This window comes from Zonotrichia albicollis, chromosome 9 (genome assembly GCF_047830755.1).
Source record: "Zonotrichia albicollis isolate bZonAlb1 chromosome 9, bZonAlb1.hap1, whole genome shotgun sequence".
In the NCBI taxonomy this organism is placed as follows: domain Eukaryota; kingdom Metazoa; phylum Chordata; class Aves; order Passeriformes; family Passerellidae; genus Zonotrichia; species Zonotrichia albicollis.
The window spans coordinates 29,679,030-29,705,516 of record NC_133827.1 but is presented as its reverse complement, the minus strand read 5'-3'; the positions used below and the strand labels follow the sequence as shown (position 1 = coordinate 29,705,516).

General features: G+C 38.8%; 1 protein-coding gene across 1 annotated transcript; it reads right to left on the bottom strand.

Annotated features, from left to right (window-relative positions):
• Positions 1 to 901: 901 nt before the first annotated feature.
• Positions 902 to 25,825, bottom strand: AGTR1 (angiotensin II receptor type 1). Its single transcript, XM_014268757.3, has 3 exons — positions 25,610 to 25,825; positions 21,001 to 21,117; positions 902 to 8,111 (listed from the first exon to the last, which is right to left on the bottom strand). Exon 3 carries the CDS (start codon positions 8,056 to 8,058, stop codon positions 6,979 to 6,981), a length of 1,080 nt encoding a protein of 359 aa, XP_014124232.2. The 5' UTR covers positions 8,059 to 8,111; positions 21,001 to 21,117; positions 25,610 to 25,825; the 3' UTR covers positions 902 to 6,978.
• Between the last annotated feature and the right edge of the window lie 662 nt (positions 25,826 to 26,487).

Genomic DNA, 26,487 nt, shown 5'->3' with positions numbered 1-26,487 from the left:
ACAAACATTACTGATTAAAGAAAAAATTATGAGCAACTATAGAATTTCTAGCATGTAAGCTGTACAGATAATGTACATTTTCTAGAATCAAGTGTTCACGTCAGATTCTGTACATGGTTCTCTATGTTGCTGAGTTAAAGATAAAAACACAGTTACTTGTAGGGTTAAGGAAAGACAAAACTCAAGAGAAACAGTCTAAACCTACAGTATGAAGAATAAGTTAAACTGACACTTATGTTATTTTGTATTGTTTTAATATTTTCAGTATTTCAAAATACAACCAGTCTGGTGTAGATGGCTCCGTGAAAAAGGCTACTGGTTTTGCAGCTGTGCTAGACAGAAAGCTGTTGAAAATGCTACTTTCTTTTTAAACAGAACAGTCCGTATCTGCTGCGTACTCTCATGTAAAAATGACAGATCACAGTATAGAGAGCCATCATAGATGAGCAGAGAAAATAAAAAAATAACAGAAATATAATTATTCAGAATTTAACATGCAAAAAATGGCACTGTATAGTACAGTCTAGTATACAGAGTAGGCCTTTCTGTTGCTTCTTTCCATTTGTATCTAGGATAATCACATCACAAAAGTCAGGTTCAACACTAGCAATGCTCTGGCAGGTGACATTCCATCTCAGGTGCACTTATGTCCTGCCTTTGAAAGGCATCCTGCAAATCATACATGAGGCCTCACTTTATAGGTGCTGCTGTGCAGAGAGAGGGCTTTGGGTCTGGAATCTCGCTTCTCATGCCTGGAGATCTTTTTACAGTGCAAAACATAATCATTATAGAAGTTTAAAAAATACTTAAATTACTATAAGCTTGTTGTAACAAAGTTATTTTAGATCCTTTAGTGTTTCATAGGTGATTTAGAAGTTAAATAGCACTACTGTAATACATATTTTCACAAATTAATTTATTTCCATTTTGTTTTCTGGTTTACCTGTTTTGGGTTTTTTATTTTTTAATTTCTTTTAGGTTTTTTTTTTGTTGGTGTAGTTCTTTACCATGTGATAAACTAAGCATGAGGAAGATTCAGGCTAGATATTCAAAGCTCATCTAAGCCCATAGGCAGTATGTTGTTTCCCTTTCCTGGGCATATATTTATCTGATGGATTTCTAGTACATAATTCAAGTTTTTCTGAAAGAAAAGCAAATAGGAGTGAAGTGGCTGCTCATATCTTAGACACATTTGTTAACTACACCTTTTCTGTTTATTCATTCAATTTCGAAGAAATGGTCAGGTTTGCATTTGCTTGAGCATAGGAGTTGGAGATGTTTGAAGTTCTCTGTAATTCGCAGTGGAATTGAAATTCTCTTTCAGCATTTTCTATTCTTTTTTGCTTTATTATTTTTAATTATTTGGCTGACTTTGGTTCAAAAAAATTTTTTTGAATATGTTACTTAATGGGGTTAATTATCTTTACAGTTTTGTATTTGTTCAGCAACTGTCCTTGCTTTCCTTCCTTTTCTAACAATTCTTCACCTCTCATCACTCATGATAAAGCTCCAAGATATGGTTCTGTCTGTCCTGCCTTTGCTTAATTGTAGCCTAACACCACCACCAGTACACAAAGCTGCCAATACACAAAGCTGAGGAATAACTTAGATACATGGAAAATAAGGTGTACAGTAGATACTCCATAACAATTTCACAGGCCCAACCTTTAACTGTTTTTCACTTTTTTCCAGTATGTGACACTGTAAGACACAGTACAAAGTGGGATTTACTAGGGATATGCTAAATACTAGGTTCTATTTTATTTTCATACAAATTGGAAATGGCAAAATCCAGTCTACCATTCTTTTCACTGTCAACCCCTCCTCCCCTTCCCAATCCCTTCTTATCATATTGTCATATCTTATTATCATCAGGTTCCCTTCTGGAACCTGATGCTGTTTCCACTGCAGCCACAGTACAATCTGGCATTGCTTATATTCTAAGTGGATGTATTTACATTGAGTACTCAGCTGCAGGCAGCCTGAGTCAGGCTGTTCAAGGCCATCATTCATAATGTAATGTGATCCTGTATTTAACACTGTATTCTAAATAAATCTGTCCCTACAATTAAATTCAGTTTCTAAAAGGTTAAGCCTAAAATTGGCTTCAAACTCCAACTTGTATGTAAGAAAATTAGCAATTTGCTAAGTCTCCTCTCAGTAAAATTCATTAGCTTAGTCTGTTCTGGGGTACAGACATGAATTACTGAACTGCTGTTCTACAAGTGATTTTGGAGCTGGCTGGGTATCTTCTCCAATAAGAATTGCAGGCACAACCTGTTCATCTCAAAGATTTGAGGGAGAGCTGGGTTAGGAGCAGGGTTAAAAGTAATGAGGAATAGTGGTATAAAATGTTACAGCATTACACAGAAATACTTTGAGGATGATATTGCCTAAAAAATATTTATATATACATATTTATATAGCAGTAGTTACACAGGTAACAGTATACTACTTACAACAACACAGAAACAGATCTCTTTGCTTTGGGTGCTTAACACAGAAGTGGAGATGACTTTCACAAAGGCATTTACTGATGACCTGTGTGGTTTTAGTAATACTTCAGACAGTGAAAGTTTTTATATAATCAAGGTAAGCTTCTATGATATAAAACTATGGCTATTGAAATAGAAAACATTTAACATCCATGAGTTACAAATTACAACTGCATGAAAATATTGGAAAAAAAACCCCCTAGATTTTGTTATCTAACTTGCCAACTACAAAGCTGGTGCCCATGGCACTAGTTCAGCAAAAAGATCACACAGTGCTGTTCTCAGACGTGATCTGCTCTGTCCCCATCCCTTGAGTGTCCTGCCACATCTGCAGAGCTCGCTGGTGACACTGAGCTTGAGCTGGGCTGCAGCATTGAGGGTTTGTTAGTTCAGCCTTGGCTGGGAGGTCGCTGTGGAGGTGCACTCAGTGATTGATGGAACAGCCCTCACTTTGCACTAAACTGAAAGATTTATTCTTTTTGTCTGTGTGTGTTTTTCCCCCCAGTCTGTTGCAAAACCAAAAATAAATATTTACATTTAACATTTAATATTTACAAATTCAACAAGTCCCTGTTTTAGGCCTTCAACCACCCTCTCCCAAGGATTTGTTTCTTCTTTCAGTGGCAAATATTTCCCTGGGAATACCTGCACTTTAGTATACTTAAAAGGAGGTCAGGTTTATCAAAAAAAACCTTTGCTGAAGCTATTCGAGCAAAACTAGAAAACTAACTCTATTCTCTGCTGCTGTCACAGTTTCATGTAGACAATAGAAATAGTAATGCTGGCAAAGGAAAGGACTTCTAGTCTTGTGCTTACTCTGCAACCTCTTGATTAACAATGTAAACATGAGGAAATTGTTAGGCCAAGAAGCCAGATGAATTCCTGCTCTATCTGTAATGGTTTTGTTGGAATTTGGGCTAACCAGTGTAGATTATACAGTATGATTTAGGATGGGTGTACAATGAGCAAGCAAGCAGGGAGTAGGGCACAAAACATGAGTCATAGAAAATACTGTTGCACAATAAATAAAAATAGATGTTGTGCATGTACATGTCAAATATGTAATTTAGTAATTATTCAGCAGAAATAAAAGGTGTTCGTTCAAATAAATCAAATTGTGGTGGAATGAGGGCTGTAATGCCTGCATTTAGGATTATATGCTGTTCCCATTAGAACTGACTTGGGTTCCTCACAACAGCAGGGTACAAGGATGGACTAAGATTTTGTAGTATTTTACTTTGGTCATGACAGGAATGAAAAGCACTGTGGATATTCCTTTTAAAACTAACTGCATACTAATGCATATTAATAGTTTTAACCTTGTGTTTTTTAAGCTAATGGGAGTTTGTTCTTAAACATCTACAGCCAGTTTTCTTTTGATATTAAGAGGACTCAATGCAAAGTTCACCAAAGATGGCAAAGTCATACAGAGCCAAATCATACCCCTCCTTTGCTGGCATTGGGTAGGTCCTTGCACCAAAGAATTTTCTGCCCCTCAGTAGGGAGCACAGGACCAAGGATCCCCAGCAAAGGCCAGACTGTCCCCTGTGCCTGCCCCATGCACAGGTGGGCAGGGGAGTGTAAGGCTCAGCAATAACACATTTCCCAGCACCTGCCTTGGTTGCAGATACATGATGGACGTGGTGTGGATTTCCATCCTGTGGCTCTTCCCTTGGGGTGTTGTGAAACTGCAGCATCTGGTTGTACACAATAACGCTGTGCTGCAAGGAGTTTACTTTCTGCTGCTACCCAGTTAGACTTGCTGGAAAGTTTTATCTCTGGGCTCTTTTCAGTATCTGCTGATTTGTGGGTTTTATTTTTTTTCTTTTAAAGTGCTAGCATATTTGGCAGCTGATGATTGTTTCCTTACTGCTTAGGAGAACAAAAATTTCCCTGCTTTATTTACGAAAGATTTCCCCTCCATTTTCTTTGCCTATCGATTCAAGGTCTGTGTTGCCCTCAGTGCACACCAGGTGCAATCCCTTCGTACCTTTCCTCCAGTAACACAGCTGAATGTGCATGCTCCTGCTCCTTCACATGGCACAGGCAGATGCAGGTGGCACCAGTAGCTTAGGATACACAGCCTCTTAAAACTGCAGGATCTGGCATGAACTTATCAAGATGAGTAATCAATGGCTTTGATTTTTACATCTTCTCTTTGAGATGGCTCTTGTAGTAATGCAATCAATGTTTTGAAATGAGCTCCCTGTTGTGGTCACTGGGGACACTGGGTTTCAGTGACCAAAGGGATGAGCAGGTGATGAGAAAATGCTTGCTTAGACTCTGTCAAGGAAATTACTGGCCTCCCAGATGGACAAGTTTGTGTTTTATTTATAAAGGAGTTTTGCCACAAACGAGGATCTTCAGATCCTACAGGTGGCAGGGAAGTGTTGCTGTTTCTTCCTGTAACAAATTTGAAATGTCAAGCAAATTTGTGGCTGCATCCAGCAGGTGGCAAGCACAGCATGCAGAATTATGGCTGGACAGAGATGCTTCTGCCAAGGGAAGCTCCTGATGCTGCTCAGCATGTGCATGTGTGTCCATGAACAAAATACAGATAAATGGGAATCTCTGCCAGCCTTTTGTCAGCTTAGAGAGGGCTGGGGCACCAGTCCTCTTCTGGGTGCTATTGATAATGCATGAGGTTATTGCCAATTTAAGCAAATGGCTGTCTCACATGTAAGGATATGAGCTAAATAGAAAGTATTCAGTATAACAATTTAAAGATGTCTTTAAATGCCATAGTTAAATGACGTTCAGGCTTCAAATGTCAAGATGCTGGCTTGCAATTAAATTAACTTAAAGTTTTAATGAAGGAGAGGTTTTTATCAAACAGTTTTAGAAGTTGTGACTCATCAGAGTGCCTTGCAATGTATGAGTAGATGCATTGTTCCCATTTTTGCAGCTGGATGAACAAAGGCAAAACTGAAAAAAAGTCCCTTAGTATAGGTGAATGAAGGAGTAGGAAGATTTCTAGACCTGGCTGTAGTCCCATTTTTTCCTTAAAAAGTATTAAACTACAGGAGTAACTGTTTTGTTGTTTTGATTTTGATAATCAGAAAATATGGATAATCCAACCTCTCGCTACTTGAGACAAAGCCACATTATATGTATGATTTTGAAGATAATAAATACCGTAAATCCTCAAGGGGCATGTAATTTTTTAGATGATATATGCAAAGTTTTGGATTTCTTAAAGTTTTGTAATGTCAAAAAGTACTTATGAATTCCTTTATCTTTGAAGACAATAAATGGGTGTGAATCAAGCATAAATATTATCTGAAGCTCATTATTTGAGGTAAAAAGGACACATATGAGGATATCGTTGACGGAAACTTCCCACAGTGCTTGTCTCCTTTCCTCTTGATTTGTACTAAGAATTTGAGCCAGACTTTAGTTCTGATTTATGCTAGTATAAATCTGAATTTGTTCCATATAAATAAATAATGTATGGGAGAAAATACTCTGGGCATAATTTTAAATAAATAGAGAGAAATTCCATAAAAACCAAGAGTAAAGTTTGATCTCGGATGTTTTGTGATGGGACCAAAAGTATTATTAGATAAACTGATGCATAAGCATTGTCATATTTTTGCTTATCAGTATATGAGTTTACTAAATGTGCAGGAATTTGAAATTTTTAAATTTTAGTCATACAGAGTATGGAGTCAACTCCCTCTGTATATAAAGTTCTTCAAAGTCAAGGTGGCTTATTATGAGGAAAGGCTGAGTGAGCCCCATTTCTGTGCACATACATAGTTATTTTGTTAACTACTACAAAAATACCCACTGACATATAAATGTACATTTCTGAAGCAATGTTTGAAATGTATGAGTAGGAATATAAATCTAAAAATATATTCTATATTTAATAAATAAATCTGCATTTTATTGCATATATTATTATGAAAAAATTGCCATTAAAAATAGTAGCATAAATCAGAATAAGACCAATTTCAAGGACCTTAAATTTCCATTTGAGTTTAAAATTGGGCCTCTATATATAGCATATATTTGAAAATATATTATAAATATGATTATAGGACATTTATGTAATTAAAAATAAACCAACAAAACAAGAAAAAAGCTCCACTTCTTCAACAGAATAGCTCACATATATGCAAGTCAGGTTCTTTGCATTTAATGTTATTTATACAAGTGCTTCCTTTTGAAACACCTGTGAACTTAAGTTAGGAGTTTTCCCTCCCCTTCTTTCGTAGTTCCAAGCAAACGGTGGGATGTGGCAGGAACTGTGACACACCTGTCCAACGCTTGGGCTGCTTTCAGTAAAGTGAAATGAAAACGAAGCAGTCCTCTTTGCAACGGAAGCTGTAAGGCCACTGCTGACTCTTTACAGTATGATTTCTCTGAGGTGATCCAGTGTTGCTGTAAGGAGCTGTGATGTTCAGGACCGCAGATGAATCTCGTTGTTCTTGGTGCTTCACATACAAGGCTGTTCCAAAGGAGAACTTTGTGAAATGCCTCAATCGGTGTCGAAAGGCCCAGCAGTCTTTTTGGTGTGCAAGCGGATATTTTCTGGTGGCCGATAGGAGAGGGAGCTCATTTTGGTTGTGAGGCTTGGATGTGTGCTGACATTTGGTGGGATGTATTTAATTAGCTGAAGGAAGTATTTTTTAAAGTTTTTTCCAAAAAACACATAAAAAAAGGGATTCAGACAGTTGTTAAAGTAAGCGATACAAATGGTGAAGGGCATCGCTGTATCCACTATATCAGTGATTTTGCAATCTGTTATTACATGTAATTGAATCAACACATCCAGAAAAGTGAACACTTGATGAGGAATCCAGGAAAAGAAAAAGAAAAACACAATTGCTACAATCATCTTGAAGATATCATCATTTCTAGTCTTATTTTTTTGAATTTGATATGCCTTCTTTAGTGTTTTCCAAATTAAGGTGTAGCTTGTTAAGATGATCAGGAAAGGAACTAAAAAGCCCAGCAGATTTTTGGATAAGCCCAGCCCGACGCGGAGCGTGGTGTTGTTGCTCTCGTAGCGGAAGCCGCAGACCGTCATGTTGAGGTTCTCGGCGAAGAAGATGTTGCGGTGGATGATGACGGGCAGGCTGGCCACGCCGGCCAGCAGCCAGATGGCCACGCAGGTGCCGCGGGCCACGGACACCGTGCGGCGGATGCGCGACTGCACCGGGTGCACGATGGCCAGGTAGCGGTCGATGCTCAGGCACGTCAGCAGGAACACGCTGGCGTACAGGTTGAAGCTGATCCCCGCCGAGGCCAGCTTGCACAAACAGTTGCCAAAAGGCCACTGGTACTCCATGGCCGTGTAGGCTGCCCAGAGGGGCAGAGTTATCAGAAAGCACAAGTCAGCCAGGGCCAGGTTGAGCAGAAAGATGCTGGCTACGGTTTTTAATTTCATGTAGCAGTAAATGACAATGACGACCAGGCTGTTCCCAAATATGCCTATGATAAAGATGATGCTGTAAACGGTTGGAACCATAATGTAGATGTAGCTGTGCCGTCCTGAAACAGGACAGTCCACGTGGATTCTTTTAACACTTTCTTCAGTAGAGTAATTTGGGATCATTTTCAACTTCTCAGCTGTAACCTAGTTTCAGGGAAAAAAGATGAAGCTCACACCTAGGAGGGGAAAAAAGAGGAAGAAAACAGTATTTGTGACAGGAATGTAATTTTTAACAATTCTCAACTAAATGTCAAGTTTTTTCAAGTCTAACACAATGTATCAATGTCTTTGAATTTGAAAATAAGCCATCTTCAAGTGTTTAAACAACCAATTTGTATTTTAATACAGACTTTGCAGAGTAAAACAGAGGCAGGAATGTTAGGAGTAGGCTGAACATTTTTAGATTATTTTTATCATTAATGAAATCTAAAAAACCTCTTTCAATTAACAAAGTTCCAAATTAAAATAATACTGGCTAGTGAGCATATGTCAAAAATCATGAGAGACTGAAAATAGCAGATAACTATAAATTCAGCAGAGTATTTAGATTATTTTCTTTCCATAAACAGGTGACATATTTAATGAGGTAAGTTATTCAGATATCTCAGAAACTAAACTTAAGCATTCTGAATACTAATTAAGTATGTAAATACAAACTGCAATGAATTAAGAAAATAAGTGACTTTAGATTAGGTACTCATTTGTATCTCTGAGATTAATCACTAGAAATTTATTTATACGTTGAACTTCATTCTTTGAGAAAATTTTTACATCACAGAGAAAGATGAAAACACACAGTCTAGTATTCTGTTGTACCAAAAATACCTTAAATATTCAGAGGTTACTTAGCTCCCCATCTTGCTTGGAAAGATGGCATTTAACTACTAGTGAGGGGAAAAAAAAATCTGAAAATCCCGACATGTCCAGATCTGTTGTACATTAATTTACTGTACAAAGCGTTTAAGAAGGGTGCAAGGGAGAACATATTACTTTTTCAGTTGCTGACAAAATTTATATAACCGAGTTGAAGGTGTATTTCTGGATCACATTAAGTGTTCAGCAAGGGTATGAAATCTCCTTTAAAGGGCACCTGCTTGGTTTATGTTCAGTAAAATGCCACTGAGTTTAGTGTTTGACTGGCTCTTGTTGGAAGGCAAATCTTTTTACAAATGACTGTATTTATAATAGGGAAGTGAGGCACAGATTTGTTTCATCAAAACCCACACAGGAAGTCTGAAGGAGCCAGGAACTGAACCCAGAATATGGGTTGCAGAAAGCATCTTGTGAGCAAGGTCACCCTTTGGCTCTTAGCCTTTTGAAGACTTGTTATTTCTCTATTTTAGCTTATGTTGTAGCATATGTTTGCATTCATAACCTAATTTGTTTCTGCAAAGCTAAATGTCAAGATTTAGGTAACTGATAGGTAATAATTCTATCAAGTTGGGGGACATCTAGTAAAATGCAACTAATAGACACTTTGTCAAGATGTGCCATGCAACATTTCCCAGTCCCTTCAATTCATTCTGTGTATCAGTCTTGTTGCTTCAGTTGGTATGGATGTCTGGAAATGACATCAGCTATTTTTGCCATGTTTAAGAAATTAACAAGCCAAGCAAAAAGAGTTAATGCAAAGAAAGGTTTGCTGTTCTGATCATATGTGGCACTCTAGTACATGCTGAGCAAAACCTGGCTTTTAAACTGTGCCAAATCTCAAATACAAGGTGTTTGGCTCTGTGGAAGGTCAGCCTATCCCTGGGACAGGGAAACCACAATAGAAAGATTTCAAGATAAGTCCTTTTATCTCATCTATGGTTATGAAAGTAACTTTGACAGTAACTGATGTGTTCTGCAACATCAAGGACTGGCAACATTTGCCCTGTCCCAGCTACAGGCTAGTACAGCATGGTCACTTATAGTTTTTCCCACTTATATGCCCAGAACTTTGCAGTAGGAATCTGGAGTGAAGTTTCTGCTCAGGAGATCACCTGTGCAAGTTGACTGGCAATAATATGGGTCAGGCTCTGGGCAAGACCTTTCCCAGAGACAGGAGTCACCAGGCCCTGGTACCATTTGGTACAATTTAGCTCTGTGTGAACTGAGTGAGAGATTCAGTGTTTAAGGCAAATGCAGCTGAAGTGAATATTCCCTTTTGGTGGGGTTGATTCTGTGCAATGGTAGATGTCAAGGCAATTTTCTCATGGTCTCCTCACACACCCCTTCAGTGTACTGCATTGTGTTGTTTTGCTTCCAATTTCCCTTTTCTACCCACATGGTGACCTGTACTGTTTCATGTCTGTAGCAGCTTTAGCTGATGCTAATTAATAGCATATGTTCTTTCAAGAAAGAGTAACAGTAATTCTATTACATTTTCAGAAATGTGTTAAAATCAAAAATAATTCACTTGGGAATAATTGTCTGGCACTCTGAGAATTGCCTGAGCATATTCTGGAGTGCTTGGGAAATAAAACAAGGCAGAACAATTCCCATGAAGAATCAGTAATTTTGTCAAGAAATCGCATTATACTCATTCTTCCTTTGTGAGACTGTATAATCCTTCTGGGGGTAAAAGGTTTTGATGTAATACTGACGTCAGTGAAATTGTGAAAATGATGTGTCTGGTGTGCTACCACTTTTAAATTATACTAAGAAATTACAATCAATAATTAAAATAAATCTATCAATATTTTCAGTAAATGACAAGGAATCAGAAATATGTAATGTGGTTGCTTTTGGGTAAACACATATGGATTGCCATCTGGGTATCTGAAAACTGTCTGAATGAACTGAACTGTGAGAATGAACCTCATAGGAGCTGTACAAATGAAGCACACTAAGGAAGGCACTGCGAATCCCAAATGGAATTTTTAAATTTCCTGGAAATCCTAAACTTTCAGAGCTAGCCTCAGGTGGATCTGCTTCTTGAGCACAACTGTAGCTTCAGAGTATTAGGAGAACTTCAAAGTTGGAGAAGGTAATTTTTTTTTGGAAGACATGAGTAGTGTGGGGGCCACTGCAGCAGTGAATTCCTCACAGGCAGTGATTTCTTTGCCATACCACCTTCAGTTTCTCCTGTTATTCTCACTTGCCACAGTTCATCTGCTTGTCTCAGGATCATGGCTGCACACGTGCAAAGCAGATGCTGGCCAGTTAAATGTGTACAATAGGTTGTGCACATTGATAATTCCATGTAAAGCATCTCAAATGACCTGTGTTAACATAATAATAATTGGATCACTTTAAGGCTGACACACAAGATGCTTTTTCTAACAGGATTGCATTGTGACTGTGAATGGTGTGGTGGGCATCAACTTCCAACAAATTATCTGGTGAGCAGTAAGTACCTGTTCTGAGGTACTGTCCTGCTTGACCTTTCATCTTTTTTAATTACAATGATTACATAAGTCACTGATAATGAAATTCTTCAGACTGCTCAACCAACTATTGTTTACCGCTCCATTCATTGCTTCTGTTGGGTGAACATGCATCCTAATTAAAGTGCCTGTGGAAACAAGGAATGCTGGGCTCACGCAAGATAAACAGCACTTAGCCTACTGAAAGATAAGATAGCAGTGGCTGCGGCTTTCTCTGAGAACTTTGTCAGCTAAAAATAGGTAAGCAGGTGTCACAAGTCAGATTTTGAACAAAAATGTATTTAATATTTGCTTTGACAAAGACTAAATAAACTCAGGCTGACCAATCCTGCTACAGCTCATCCACCTTATCACTTGGTAATGTGCACTTTCCTTCTGACAGTGGGTGGGTTATTTGCTTTTCTTACAAATGAGAAAATAGTTTGTTATTTGAGAGGATACTGCATTCTATTTTTATGTAAAATTTTTGCACAGGGAGAAAATACAATGAAAAATGTTTGGAACAATATGTTGAGTATATTAGCTATATTTATTTCTTTCTAGTCGCATAAACTTTCCTTTATCTTAAGAATTTAGTTTCCCCCTTTCCTAATTTATTCTAACCGTTGAGAAAGTAATGACACTTACACATGCTTTATTGCAAAGGCTTTTGGGGTCTTTCTCTGTCCCTTTCAGGATTACAGAGTAACCCTTTCTATCCTCATGTTCTTAGTAAATAGAGCAACTTCAATTTCACACCCACATTTCAGAACCTTCTGTGCTTTCCTGGAGCTCCTGAGCAGTACCATTGTGAAGGCATAGATTTACCTTTCTCCTGGCTCTTATTTCTTCAGCTAGTTCTAACAGTCTGTATTTCCCACTGATGGCTTTCCTAAATATCTTTAATCCAGAGTTGATGGCTGAATTGTGAAGGGAAAGAGAAATACAAACAAGGGTAGATAATTCCAACTGTGGGGCCATTACAGTGGGCTCTTGTCATCACTGCTGGTACCTTCCCTAGAGGTCAGCATCTCACTTTGTGACAAATGCCAATAAATCAAAATACTACTGGAAAGGAGCTGTGATAGGCAGTACAGCACCAGACAGTGGCTGTACATCAGCTCACAAACACCAAGAGCACAAAGCAAACCTCAGCAGACCTGTGTTAGCAGCTGTCAAGCTGCTCTGCAATTTTGGATCAGGAGGTGGTCTGACATCAGAACAAACAGAACTTGCAGGACCTTGTACTGTAGCATTTTCTTTTAACAACTGTGCAGCTGACGCAGCTGTCAGTCTGTTGAAATTGCTGTTAATTTTTTGATGTTTGCTTTATTTATTTAAAAGTATGTATCTTTTTAATGCTCTAACCTATTTTTGAATTCTTTGTGCCTTCCCCTTGCAAGAGTTCAAGCTGGTCTGCTTTACTTGTGCTGGCTCTACATAGCTGGAAAATAATTTGCCTGTGATCCTCTCAGGATCTGGTTCTCTCTAACTTCAAAACCTAAATTGGTTATTACTTTTTCTGCGCTAACAGAACAAAAGTTCCTGTTACCAAAGTTCCTGTTACCTTGCAAATGTGAACTGTTTATGTACTCTGACCTTCTCTGTAAGAATTTCTCTGTATTTATTTCCTCTGCCACACTTCAAAAGAGCCTGTCCTTCTGTAGGATGGCTTTATAGCTTATTCTGAGAAGCATTAACATCAATCTTCTGTTTGTTCTCGTGGACTACTCTCATTAATTTTCTCTTCATTTCACAAGTATCTTTCAACTACTCAGTTTCAGTCATAAAATTTATGTGAAAAAGGACAGATGAAGGGACTTTTTCCTCTGGGAAAATCAATGCTTGTGGAATGTCTGAACAGTGAAATTGGGGGTGTGTATGATTTTGCATGATTATAGGGGAGTAAAATGCAAAAGAAAGTAACACAGTTATGCACAGCAACATTTAAATTGCTTTCAAGTTTAACTCGTATAATGTAGACTTTGACCACTAGAGGTCTGTATTTCCTATCAAGTACCAATACTTTTCAAAACATCCCCTTTGTTCAAGATTATTTAAGATGAAAACATAAGGCAAAATATATACCATTGTACCTGCACTTATTTAATGTATCAGAGGTAACTATTTTCACTTTATTTTAGCATCTAGCAGCTTCTATTTAATTTCCTATATTCTGGCACATTCCTGGTTTTGCTAACCTTTAGTCCAGTTCTTGCACTTTTAACATGTAGAAGAGGATTATGATATTTTATATTTTCAAAGATATATGCAGTTTATTGTCTCTGTGACACAAATTAAGAAGAATATTTTAAAGAAACTTCACTTTAGCAATGCAGATGAAAAAATAGTGACACCTACTTATTCAACTAAGATTATTTTAGATCTAACTAGGCATGTTATTAATCCAAATATCTGCCAATTTTGAATGAAGATCTTTTTACTGCTGAAAATGACACTTTATAATGACTCTCTTTTAAAGCAATTAAGGGAGTTTTAGAAATTAAAAGGTAACACAAGCCTACACAGTGTTATCCAAATGGTGTGTACATTTTATGAATTTTAAGCAATTTAATACTTTGAAAATAGAAACATTTAATAGTTTTTATACTACCACTATACCCCACTTTTACTAACATACTTGGATTTGTCATTACCTCTTTGGACAATACTGCTATTCTCTTTCAAATTATGTGTTCACCTAAATAGTTCCCTAATGCTGGAAAGGGCAAAGAGCTTTTAATTCAGATGGAGCAGAAAGGCTGTTAGTGTCACAATGAGATTTATTTCACTGAGAATAGTAAACAAGCAAACTAGAACCAAAAAAATTACAAACTCTAGCGTCCTGTGCCAGATTGCCAGATGAGTTGGACTAATGAGTATCTTGTCCTGTATTTATGTCCAATGGGTCATTCAGTGTCAGTGTATCTCTGTGCACTTAAGGGATGTTTGGGTACAAGCATACAGTGTGTATATCTTTAGGTTGCTAAAAATAGGAGCATTTAGAGAGAATGGAAGTGATACATAGAGATAGAAAACCAACTAGCACTTGGCTAGATTTAAAATGAGGAATAAAGAAATCTAATTATTATTTGCACACTTACACTTTGTGTTAGAAATCTATGTGGCAAAAATTGGCATAAGTGAAAGGTCATTTCCAAACACTAATTTATGGGGCTGTGGAGGGATGAACAAAATCTTTCAAGTATATTTTTTGGACATTAAATGCTAAAATACTATGATGTAAGATATGACATTTTCCTGCTCTTTTTAGCAATCCACAGTGTAATGATGTCACAGTTGTAATGAGAGCAGCTGCAGTGGCATGGGAAGTTCGGACTGTTGTTTGCATATACTCTCACTGTACATACAGGGTCCAGGAACACTGGAAATCTCTTCCTTTTACTTAGCTCTTTGGACAAAGCTAACTATCAATCCTCAGATTGTGAATGTGCTTGTTGTTGTTTTTTTTTTTTTTCCCAGAATCTGGGAAGCCCTGATGTACATACTTCTATAAAATTTTACTTGTAGAAGTTAATGCCAAGAAAGGATTGCTCAACTTCACTAGAGTTTCTCAACCTCACCAGAACGTAGTGATTGCTACCATAGCAATGATGATGGGAATTTTTTTTTTACAAAATTTTTTGACTGACAGATCAACAGGGCACTCGTTAGAGCCAGACAAAGTAGAGAGTAAATAGAATTCTTTTAGTTTATAGGTTTCATTTTTAGGATTCTCTAGATTTAAGTTTCAAAGTAAACATTGATTTCCTCTTATATGCTCATATGCTCTGCTGTTAAGGGTAAGGAAAACATTCTTGGGTTCAATCCATGTAGAACTGGACTCCAAAACACTGAAAGATTAAGCACTGTCAGCATGCAGTATGTTTAATCTCTTGTGGAGGATCACTGGGGTGTTGGTTTTAGACACTGCTGGCCCTGGCTTGACAGTGTATGCCAGATATTTTAGAGTTTTCTGCTTAATTTTATGGTCTCTTTTTTCCTCTTTAATCATCAGAACAATCTCTGTTTTCTTTCTTTGACTAAAGCTGCATGAATGTGTTGCAAACTCTCTGGTGTTTAATATGTCTTAGGTATCATATAACCTTAAGGATATGAATATAAAATTCTCCCCAGAGCAGTAAGTTAGAACTGAAAAGATAATTAAATAAACAAAGTAAAACAGATTTCTAGATTAATAGTTCTATTTCAGTACTTCTGAAACTAAACATCCCAATACTAGGCTTCAGAAAAGATGGTGTTTGAAAGGGGATTCTCATGGTGTCCTGTCACCTTGGTTGGTATGTCTTGACAGAAATGAATATCACCTTTTCCTCATCTAGTTTATTAAACCTATAGCCAAATTAGTTTTTAAATATGAGAATTAGTTGTTATAGCAGCAAGCAGTCACTGCTCTTGTTTGTAACACAAGGGAAAGGATTGTCTCTTTCTGTAGAAGAGGCTGAAGACAGCATATTAAAACTCTGAAATGAGTGCATCAGCTACCATCCAGCATAGGATTTTGCACCTCTGCTCTGGCCATTAGCTTTACCAAAAAGGAAGACTAGTGCCCTTCTGGGAGATAAAAATGATCAATAATCAGCAGGCTAACCTAAGGTCTGCTCCTCAACAACCATGTTGTTGCCTCATACTGCTCACAATGTTATTTGCTGCACATTAGATGCAAGTAAATGAAAGATACAGGTATTTCAGAACAATGTAGGACTGGAATTTCTAAGGTTTTCTGCACTGACATGAAAAGTTTTTTGAATAGCAGAACAATGTGATATTTTAGTATGAATACACATTTTACTGCAGGTTTATAACTTCAAATTTGATGCTGGGTTATGAAGTATCTTTAGGGTATTTGGAAGTACCTGTAAAAATCAATAATTAACCAGAATTAAGCCATCAATCCCAGAATGAATAAAAAAGAGATGAGTTGGAGCTGTGAAAGGTTACGTGCTGCACAGTTACTTGCTCTGAGTGATAGTAAACGGATGAATTAACACATTTCCTTTATTGCCATTGGAATTGCCTATATAAAATACAGGGTGTCCCATGTGATTGTTTTTAATAAAAGACAGAAATTTAATTGAAGTTTATTAAGTGCAAGCAAAATAATTTTAAGTTTCTTTTCTCATAGATTAGTTCCATGAGTAAGAAGCGTTAAAGTTTTTGTGTGGGCTTCTTTTTTTTTTTTTTTTTTTTTTTTTTTTTTTTAGTTTTTGTATTCCATTGTGTGGCACATCCTGCACAAATGGATACCTAACCCCACATCTGAAATATCTCCATTGCTTCCATATGCAATGCACCATAAGATTCTATTGTGAATGCCTCCAATCTGAGAAGTAAGGGAATTTACATTAATTCTGGCCTTGATCCAGATCTGTATTTCTGTCTGATATTAAAAATGCTGTGAAGAGGCAAGAAAGAAAGAACCATACAGAAATAAAAAGCACTGCTGTGAGCACAGCTTATCATGGCCAGTTCTAAGGGCAGAGGTCAGGTACAAGGAGTGGGGTATCTCACCTCCTTTCAGATCCTACATAAATCACAATTAGCTCACAGGACCTTCCCTACAGCTCTGAGTCTGCCCTAAGTTACACGGTCTTCTTCACTGAAGCTTGAGGGTTCCTTCTTCAATGTGCAAAAAATAGCCCAACTTGTAGGAGAAATGTTATTATATTAGTGTCATTTCAAGCAAGTAGAGCTTAATAATACATTTTATGTGCTGTTTTGAATACCACTGGTCTCTGATCCTATTCCTGCTGGAAGGAATGTTAGCTGGAATGCATCCAGCACTGGAAGAGTTGAAGTTTCATTGTCCAGATCTCAGTCTTAGTGGTTGCACTTGTCCAGCAGAAGGGAGCTGTCAGGTGGAGAGTGGCCTTATGGGGGGGAAAATGTTACTTTCTTAAACTGCTGTAATTGCCAGACAGAGCTTGCTTACCAACCTCTAGGTAAAAACAACCGAGATTTACATAAGCTTAAACTCTGGGTTGTATTAGAGGTTGTTAATAATTAAGCAGAAAAAGGTATTTCATGCATCTAAATCATAAATTATGCATCTAAATCATAAAATGGTTACTGCATGAGTGACGTGCCCACAGCAATATGCAATCACTGTCAGAACCTTTTCTGTTCCTGGCAGAGATTACAACAGAAAATAGAATGGAAAGGCCAAACTTCAACTATTTCCTCAAGAACCAAATTCCCTGCTTCTGGGAGGAAAGGATTTTTCTTGATCTTTGCTCTTTTTGCCTTACAGCTTTACTGTGAAAGACACAACTCAATCAGTGGTGTTACTAGTATAAATGTACCAAAAGTAATGTTTTAATTAGGTTTCTGTTGCTCCCTCTAGGCAAGGATATTTCTAGGAAGAAGGGTAGGGGACACAGCTAATAGTTTTGTAGACAGAGTTGGGAGGTGTTAGCACTTCGTGGAATTTATAGTAAGTCCAAATGGAGGCTTCCTTGTTTTTTCCAGTAGTTTATTTTATTTAGAGACCACAGTGTCATTTGCCCCTCTCTGAGAGTCATGTAGCTCTGCTGCTGAGCCAGAAGATAGATACAGAGGCAAGAATGACCATGTGTGCAGTTTCTTTGCACTCCTGAACAACTTTTCTTAGCTAAAAGTGAGATACTAATGCAATCAGCAACAAACTCTGAAAATAACTTCTACTTTTCTGGTACAAGGAACTGCCTTTCTGTACCTTCCTGTAAACCAGCAAGAAAGGTGCCACCCGAGAGTTTACATAGATTTGCTTCCAGCTGTAAAGCAGATCAGTAACATTTTGATGTGCATGGCAACATTCTGATGTGTGTTGAAGTCTTACCTGGTATGTTAATCCTCAAAAGAACATTTTCCTGCCATTGAGCTAAATCACCAGGGTGGGTCCATGATGCACCCATGAGCTTTACAGGTTCAATATGCAGGATGGGCTTTTCATTTTTACATCCCACTCCCCAGCCAACCCCCTGCTTCCCCCTCCAGCTATAGAAGGCAAATGTAAATTAATGAATGACGGGCTTTAGAAATGCATTGTGCAGAGCAATTACCTTCATCTCTAATGATGGCTAATCAGAAAGCAGGAGGGAAAAGAAACAGTGAAAATTCTCTGCTTCTACTCCAGAAATGGAGAGATCCCCTCCATACAGAGTTGTTCCACTTTCTAATCTAATGGAAATTAGATGAGTTGACTGAGAGTAGCTCATGTTGCATATTGCTACCTAAAAAGACTTTCCCCCTAATGAATCCCATTCCTGTTACCTTTCACCAATATGGTTAAAGTCAGAAACAGAATCTTTTGCTTTGAGTAATGAAGACATGAACTGCAATACAAACGTGTGCAGATGCAGCCTTTCTATGTGGGCACAGACAAACCAGAATCACTTAAGTGTCTGTCATGGTAACTAAACCATCTAATGTGAAAGCTTTATAACTACATTTCCAGTATCATGGCTAGTGATTTCCATGTAACTTCCCACCAGTCAGTGCTACAGCCCTGAGGAAAGCAAACCTTGCATTGAACACTTTTTTCTTTTTTTATTTTGAAAAATAGTGTTTGTCTTACTGAAGAAGCAAGGGCAATGTATTGTGTATTTCTGGGCAAGGAAATGGATGTTAGGTTTCAACACCTTAGTTCAGAGGAAGCTTTGTCTTGTAATTCAGCCATCTGTAATAGGATTTGGTTCACTGTGTCTGACTGAGACACTTGATTACTTTTCTTATTATATAATTAATTTAGACATCCTTACAGTGGGAAAATATCACACAACGGCAATACCCCTCAGAAAAGACTTTTCTTCCCTAAATGAGAATGTTAGGAACAGCCTGGAGGGAAAAGTTAAAAGATTAAAAGCAAAAGATCAGCATGGAGGCTTCTTAATGAATCGCTCATTAGGGTCAGAAAAAGGGAACCAAAGGCAGAAAGGAAAGAAAACAGTATGAGTAACTGGCAAAGTACAAGAGTTTATTCAGACTAAAAAAATCTTTTAAAATGGTAATGCAGCTAAGCCCAAGAGAAGTTAGTATCATTGTAACTGTTGGTAGGTATAACACTGAGAGCATAGAGGCCCAATTGTGCTTTCAGTTGCACAAAACTCCTGTTAAGGGCAGATCATTATGAGGACTAGAAGAAAATTTGAGAATATATGGGTCAATTGAACTAGTGAGTTTCTAAGGGGTTAATCAAAGAGAAGGAAAGGTCAAACATAGACACCTTAATCCATGTCAGTGTGAAAGGTATTATCACCCATGGAAAAACAAGTTACTATGATCCTTAGTGCTTTGTCTGGAAGGCGGCACACTTAATAGAATGATCCCAAAATAGATGTTCTGACAAATTTGTACAGCTTGTTTCCTGTTTTTCCCCCCCCAAAGTAAAATTTATTGCTGTATTTTGAAAATAAAATTAATTGGTGAACTCTTTGCTGTCCTGAGATGTTCCTTGTGGGTACTGAGGACCAGCCAGAGACAGCAAAACAAAGACAGCTGTTACAGCTGGAGTGAGCTAATCTATGATGCTGTGAATCAGTGCATCTCAAGCAGGTGCAGTCTCAGTTCTCAAGCACACAAAAGTTGTGTGGCTCTCCTTCACTGACACGGCTTTTTTTTTTTTTTAATGTTATGTTTAAGAACATGGAATGGCATCATAAAATGTATTTGAAGGTAAAATGATTTTGAACCCTTTTTCTTTGAAGTGCTTTTTAGGAAGACCATGTGAAAAGAAATTTTTTACCTGATTTGAGAAAAACTATAATTATCTAATCTAATATACTAATAACAAAACCAAGAGGAAAACAATAAAGACAGCATAACTGCAGTCCCAGTTTGACAACACATGTTGATTCTTGTCCCATGCCTTCCATTTCTCCACATCAAGTAGAGAGCCTGAGAATGGAGAAAACAAACCCTAAGCCACTCCAATGGTAGCAGACTTACCCCTTGGCAGGGGAAGAAATCAAAACGATATAAATATTTAGGCTTGGGCAACAAGAATGAGTGGAGAAAGGAGAAAAGATGAAAACCAATAGGAGTTTATAAAGGAAAAGATGAAAGGACAATATACCTCTTATAAATGTATACTGGGAAGGGCATGTATGGTTTCTCAACAAACCAATGGTTTCTCAGTAAACAAGCGCAGGCTGCATCTTTGTACAGCATGTGCTGCCTGCTTTGAGGAAAGGCTCTGGCCAGGCTGTGCTGATGCTAAAGCAGAGTTAAATGGAGGCAGGCTGCCAACAGAACATTTTTTAGAGAAGTCAACTTGTGCATTTTTCTCCTTGCGTAAGCCCCCCATCATGAAAGTACAGCTGTTCAGTGGCTTTCTGGAATGTTTTACTTATTTGCATGTGTCCCTCTCAGCTAGAAATGCTGAGGCACAGCACTCCTCTTCAGTGTCTCCTCTCTGTTTTCTGAAAACTGAGTGGATTCAAGAATCCACTGAATTTTAATTTCTATTTCTATTCCTACACTTCATCTGCTGATTATTAGATTGTACTAGCCAAGGATCTATCAGTAACTCACAAAATTGAATGGTCTACAAGTAAAGAAAGGAATAGGTGAATTAGCTGAAATTAGGAGTTTAGTTAAATCATGCTTTGTTCTGTCTCTAACCCTAATTATAGCTTTCACCTCAAGCAGTGAAATACTATCTAAATATTGACCTTGCCCAAATTCAGCACAGGTTTTTTCAGATATTGCCAGTTACCTTTTGCTGTAGCCTGCTTTTTATCTTGTCTTCAATCATGCCACTCACTGCTGCACTGCCAATCTGATCCCACTTTCCTGCTGTGAGGCATCTTCGGTTATTACCCGTTCCCTGTGCCTGCAAGAGAAATGCTGCTCAGCTGCAATAAAAGGAGATAAACACCACACACAGTAACCAAACCTTCTAGCAGGCCTTGTTATGTACTGAATACCTGGACACTTTTGCTATCAAACAAAACACCAATGGAATAAAAATTTTAAAAGACACCTGACCAAAGGCCAAAATGCATAGTTCTTTCACATGATGGTGCAGCAGAGAAAACTAACAGCATGTCATTTGGAACGTGATAGTTTCCTGTCCTTTGCTGCAATTCACTTGAAAGCTCAGAGTAATTTTAGAATAATCCATCATTTATCTGAAGATAAGACCAAAAATTATTAGACCAGCGATTTTATTTCATATGTACTTTGTCTCAAACAATCAGCTGTTACAGGACTTACAGTCAAGATAACCTCTTTTCTTTTGTTACAGCTGAGGTAAAAAAATGTTAAGTATGAATATCCCAACTCCCCTTGTTGGTCAAATTTGTTAAATTCCTCAAAATGTTCCAAAGCGACAAAGATCCTTCCAGGGTACATCTGGCAATTTTAGGGTTATTTTGTTTTCTTATGTTGGCAAAGGATGCATTTTAGAAAATGGTACAGAACATGGAATGAGTGCTCTGAGTAGACTGTCTATTGGTGAAAGTGATCTTAAGAGACAAATTTGTTGATGGAAAGGGAATGGAAAGAAATACTGTCATTAGCAAGAGATTGCTGGCTTGCTCTTCACTGCTAGGATGTTTGGGATCAGAAAGAAGAGACAGAAAATGATACTGTGATTGGTAACTTTCCTACATACAACCACAATTGCACTGAAATAGTTCTCCTGGAGCCTTTCTGTTCTCTGTTCTTCAGGCTGCAGTGCTTCAGCTTCATGAGTCGACTCTGTGCATCTTGAAACTCAAAGCATACATTAGGCTGCCACCTATTCAAACTCTCAAATGCATTTGAACTCACCTTGTGCTCACATGCAAAATTTTTATCTTTTATGCAAAGTTAATTCCATGTAAGTAGGTGAGGTTAAATACTCAGCCATAGCAATGTCTTTATTCCTGTTGGTGTTGTGGAAACTGACCCTACAATTGTGAAAAGAATGATGTAATTTTTTCCTCCACTTCTCTCTCTCTCTCCCTCTGTTCAAAAGTGATCCATGTTTTTTACTCTGTTCCCAGAATTCCATGAGATTTCTAACTATGTTTCTTTGTAACATTCTGCCATTTTATCTTCTCAAACCTGATCCTAAAATACAGAGGCTGACTTCTTAAAAACACCACAGTCACCTTTAGGACTAGCTGTCAAAAAGTGTGAACTTCTATCCAATAAAACTGAAAAATTCCTGATTATTTTTTGAGAGGAACACAGGGTAAAACACAACATCTGTGTCACTGCATTTCTGGTGGAATTGTTGTGCAGCTGAGAGCAGGAGGAACAAACAGCAGCAATAAACTAGATAAGGCCTGAAAACTGAGCCAAGATTACCCAGAGGCTGGAGATTGAGCTGAACATGCCACAGAGCCTCCAGGACAAGCAGGCTGCTGTGGGTCTGTGGTGGCCAGGCTGCAGCTTCACCCAATCCTCCCAGCTGTGAGCTCCCATCTCACCACACTGGCAGCTCTGAAAAGATTCTGAGTTTATGCTTCTCCTTCTGCAGAGATTGTTGCTGTGCTGCCAGCACTACTGTCAGAAACAGCTGAGGGCAATACTTTGCTTTGCTGTCCACCACCCTTCCCAGTTGGTCATTTGTCCTCTTTTTTTCATGAGTCCAGTGTAAAGCCCAAGCAGATCTATCTGCAGGCCAATGAATCCTGATAATCCATCTCCCCTGCTCAACTTTAGATACAACATATCCAAATTCAATTTTAGTTGATCTTTCCTCTCATTGAGGTAGTCTCCTAGCAGAAAACCACTAAATTCAGTTTAAAAAATGCACAATACTAACAATGTAAGTCAGATGCAGTATTTGATTAAAGCAATGCATAAATATCCATGTTCTGTATCCACATCAAGACAAATATGACCTTTCATGAAGTCACCAAGGCAGAATAGGATACTTAAGGTGCAGAGAACATGCTAACAACTCAAACAATTGCATGGTTCTTAGAGTGTGATTAAGACCCCTAAAATTGTGCAGTTAAAGCCACAGGTAAGCTTATGAATACTACTGGTGACACTATAATAACTTCAGGAACACAAGAAGTTCCAGAGAAAAAAGAAAGATAAGGAGCAAATAGGAGTAATTTGAGACTGCTTAAAATGGTTTAAAGTAATGCCTTTGTATAAACAAGATTTTAACTAGGACAGTGGAATGTGAGTTTGTAATTTATGTAACTTTAAATTACCATATTAATTGTGTTCAACAATAGGCAGTGCCAGAGAAAAGAACTACTTAAATATGCTTCTTTAACAAACATGGAGGAAAAAATTACCACAGAGGAGAAAACTTAGGAGTAGAAAAATGTAGTCAGTGCCCATAATCCAAAATAGAATTTTTTAAAAAGGGCATTAACTCTGACACTTATTTCCATGTCAGTCCATACATTTCTAGAAAGTGTAGATAAGTCACCATGTTTACATTCTGCATCTGCCTCTGTTTTTATAGTATAACACAGAGTGAAATTAAATATGTTTTCCAATATTTAATACAATTAATATTATTCAGGAAACACAAATGCCATCATTCATCATCTTGTTCTAAGAGGACCATAAAAAGCAGGTTGTTGAGTTGAGATATTTGAAAGTTAAAGGCAGCACTCTCCTCACTTCTGCACTGCTGTGGGTACTGACATTCAAGCTGGTATTTTAAATCAGTAACTTCTAATTGCAGTTTGCACATGCTGGCCAGCCCAGAAGATGCTGTTTCAAAGCAGAAGGCAGGACACCTTCCCTCACAGAAAATGAGCACACTTCTGCTCTCCCCCAGTGCAAAAAATATCTGTTTCCGTCTATCACTAAGACAAAAGTAAGGGGAGAATGAAACCAGCTATATTCAAATGTAATGATAAATGTGACTTCTTTTAATTGTACAGGGCCACTTTGCTTTGTCAGTTCAACAACATAAACTAGGAAGCACACAATAATCACAAATGATTTTTCTCTGCCATGTAGCTCAAGTTGAAGAGAGGAACAGAAATACCACATTCCTGCTGGAAAGGTATATATTTTAAACTCTTAATACATGAGCAAAAGCTGAATTTGTAGGCACTTAATATTTTGAAAGAGGCTGTAATTTAAAAGATTATGGTGGCAACAGGCAAAATGAACTGCCATAGTCAGGAGTATGGAACATTTTTCTGACACTAAAATAGACCTAAAAAAGCCTTTCTACATCATCATGGTAATTACCTGCTTCAGGCCATACTTAATCCTGCTATTCAGACAAAAATCTAATCATATTAGTGCTGTGGGTTCATGCAAGTGACAAGAGAAGAGGCTTCCCTATACAAAAAATTCCCTCTTTATACCCTCAACCTGTGATTTTACTGAGCCAATTTACTACCTTCTCCCTTGCTATGCTGCAAAACACAATCCAATGAGTGCTGCTACTTTTGGAAGTGATGGAAATTTACCCTGAACTGTAGCATGCTCTGGGCAGAATCCTGCTGTCCCTTATTGCCATACATTCATTAATTCAAGGAGTTGTGCAGAAATATAGAAATAGGTGTAAGTGAATACTGCAATTTTACTGCTTGTACCTGACTGAGTTACTGATACTCCAGTTGCCTTAGAAGAATATAAGGCTTGAACTTGTAACTGGTAACATTAAGTGTTTTGTTGCATGGAGAGGGGGAGAACAGTAAATATACGAAGGGATTTCATCTGAACTTGTTGAAGAACTCTAGTCCAGTGTGAGTCTAGGAGAAGTTTAGAAACTGGCTAGGGGAAAAAAAGACAGAGAGGCATTTTAATTTTACTAATTAAAATTAATCTCTGGTTGTAGAGCACTCCAATTCTTTCTCTGTAGAAAAAGGATGGATCTGGTTATGCAGAGCATATGATACAAAATTCTGATTAAACCAATACTTGCTGCTAACTGCTGGAAGTGGCATTGCCTCCTAGACTGAGAAACTGAACTGTTTGCACAACTCCCAGAAGACATGAGCATCACTTTTGGTGTTTGATTAATTTCTGTCTTGAGCTTAGCAAAGCGCTAAAAATTTAATTGATCATCTGATCCTGAGCCGAGGTGCCAGGGCTGCATCCTGCAGGATGCTGGGATGAGCCTCGATGGAGTTCCAGCTCCGGGGGCTGTGCCTCCTGCCAAGGGAGCCCTGCTTTCTCCAAACTGCTGCCGAGACTCCAGAGCTCTCAGGGCTGGGAGCCTGGGGGACACTTACTCCTCTCTAAATAATCATGTGGAGCAGGGCGAGCCAGAGCACCGGGGATTAAGCGGCTGCTCTTCGTCCAGGGCTGAGCCTTCCTGTGCCAGTTCTACCTAAGCCAAGTGAAATTCCGTGCGGGCGGTGCCGCGCTCGCAAACGCTCGGGCTGCCCCGGCCGGGCCGCGCTTACCTGGCTCCGGGCGGGCGGGCTGAGCCCCGGCGGCACCGGGAGCGCTCCGGGCTGGGCTCAGTTTGGCTGGGCTGGGCTGGGCTCCGGGCGCGCTCCTCGCCGGCCGCGCCGCTCCTCCCGCTCCGAGCGCGGCCGCTCCGTTTATAGCGAGGGGCGTTGCGGCACAGCCCGGCTCGACCCTGCCTCTCCCCACCCATCTCCCGGGACGGACCCCGCTGACCCGGCTCCCTCCCACTTCCCTCCTTCCCCACAGCCGCGGAGCCGGCCGGAGGGGCCGGGCAGGACGGGGCAGAGCCAACGCGGGGAGTTGGGGTCGCGGATGCGGGGATGGGGCGAGGGATGCTCTGAGGGGCCCCTTGCTCGCCCTTGCCTCCAGCTGTCAGGGGAAGGGTCGAGAGTGGTGTATAAACATTGCCAGGTTCTCTAGACTCCCCCGCACCGCCAGTGAGCACAACTGAAGTGTTCTGATCGTCACTAATGGCGTTAAATGTGTACTTTTCATGATAAATCTGGCAAACTCTTCTCTGGGAGTGGAGGGGAGCAGAAACAGAGGAAACCCCCTCGGAATACATGTTCTAGGAGGGCTTTTCATGTCACTGATACCATCATTTAAAGAAGGGATTTTGCTAATTTGTGTCTCTCTCATTCTGCTAAACAGGACAGGGAACAACTTTTGAGGCAGAATTTGGGACACGGTTGTGCCCATCAAGAACAAGATTTCAGAAGTTATGTTCCATGCTAGGGCTATCACACCTCAGTTATGGACAGAGCTGAAGATTCCAACGGGAGCTGCACAACTGTGGATTGCTTCCTAATCTTTTTATACACCTACTGTGTTTTTGAAGGACCTCTTAAGAAAGATGTGATCTAGGATGGCA

What these genes read in the sequence shown, in the direction of transcription:
- AGTR1 (XM_014268757.3), bottom strand. Translation starts at nt 8,058, where the DNA reads ATGATCCCAAATTACTCTACTGAAGAAAGTGTTAAAAGAATCCACGTG.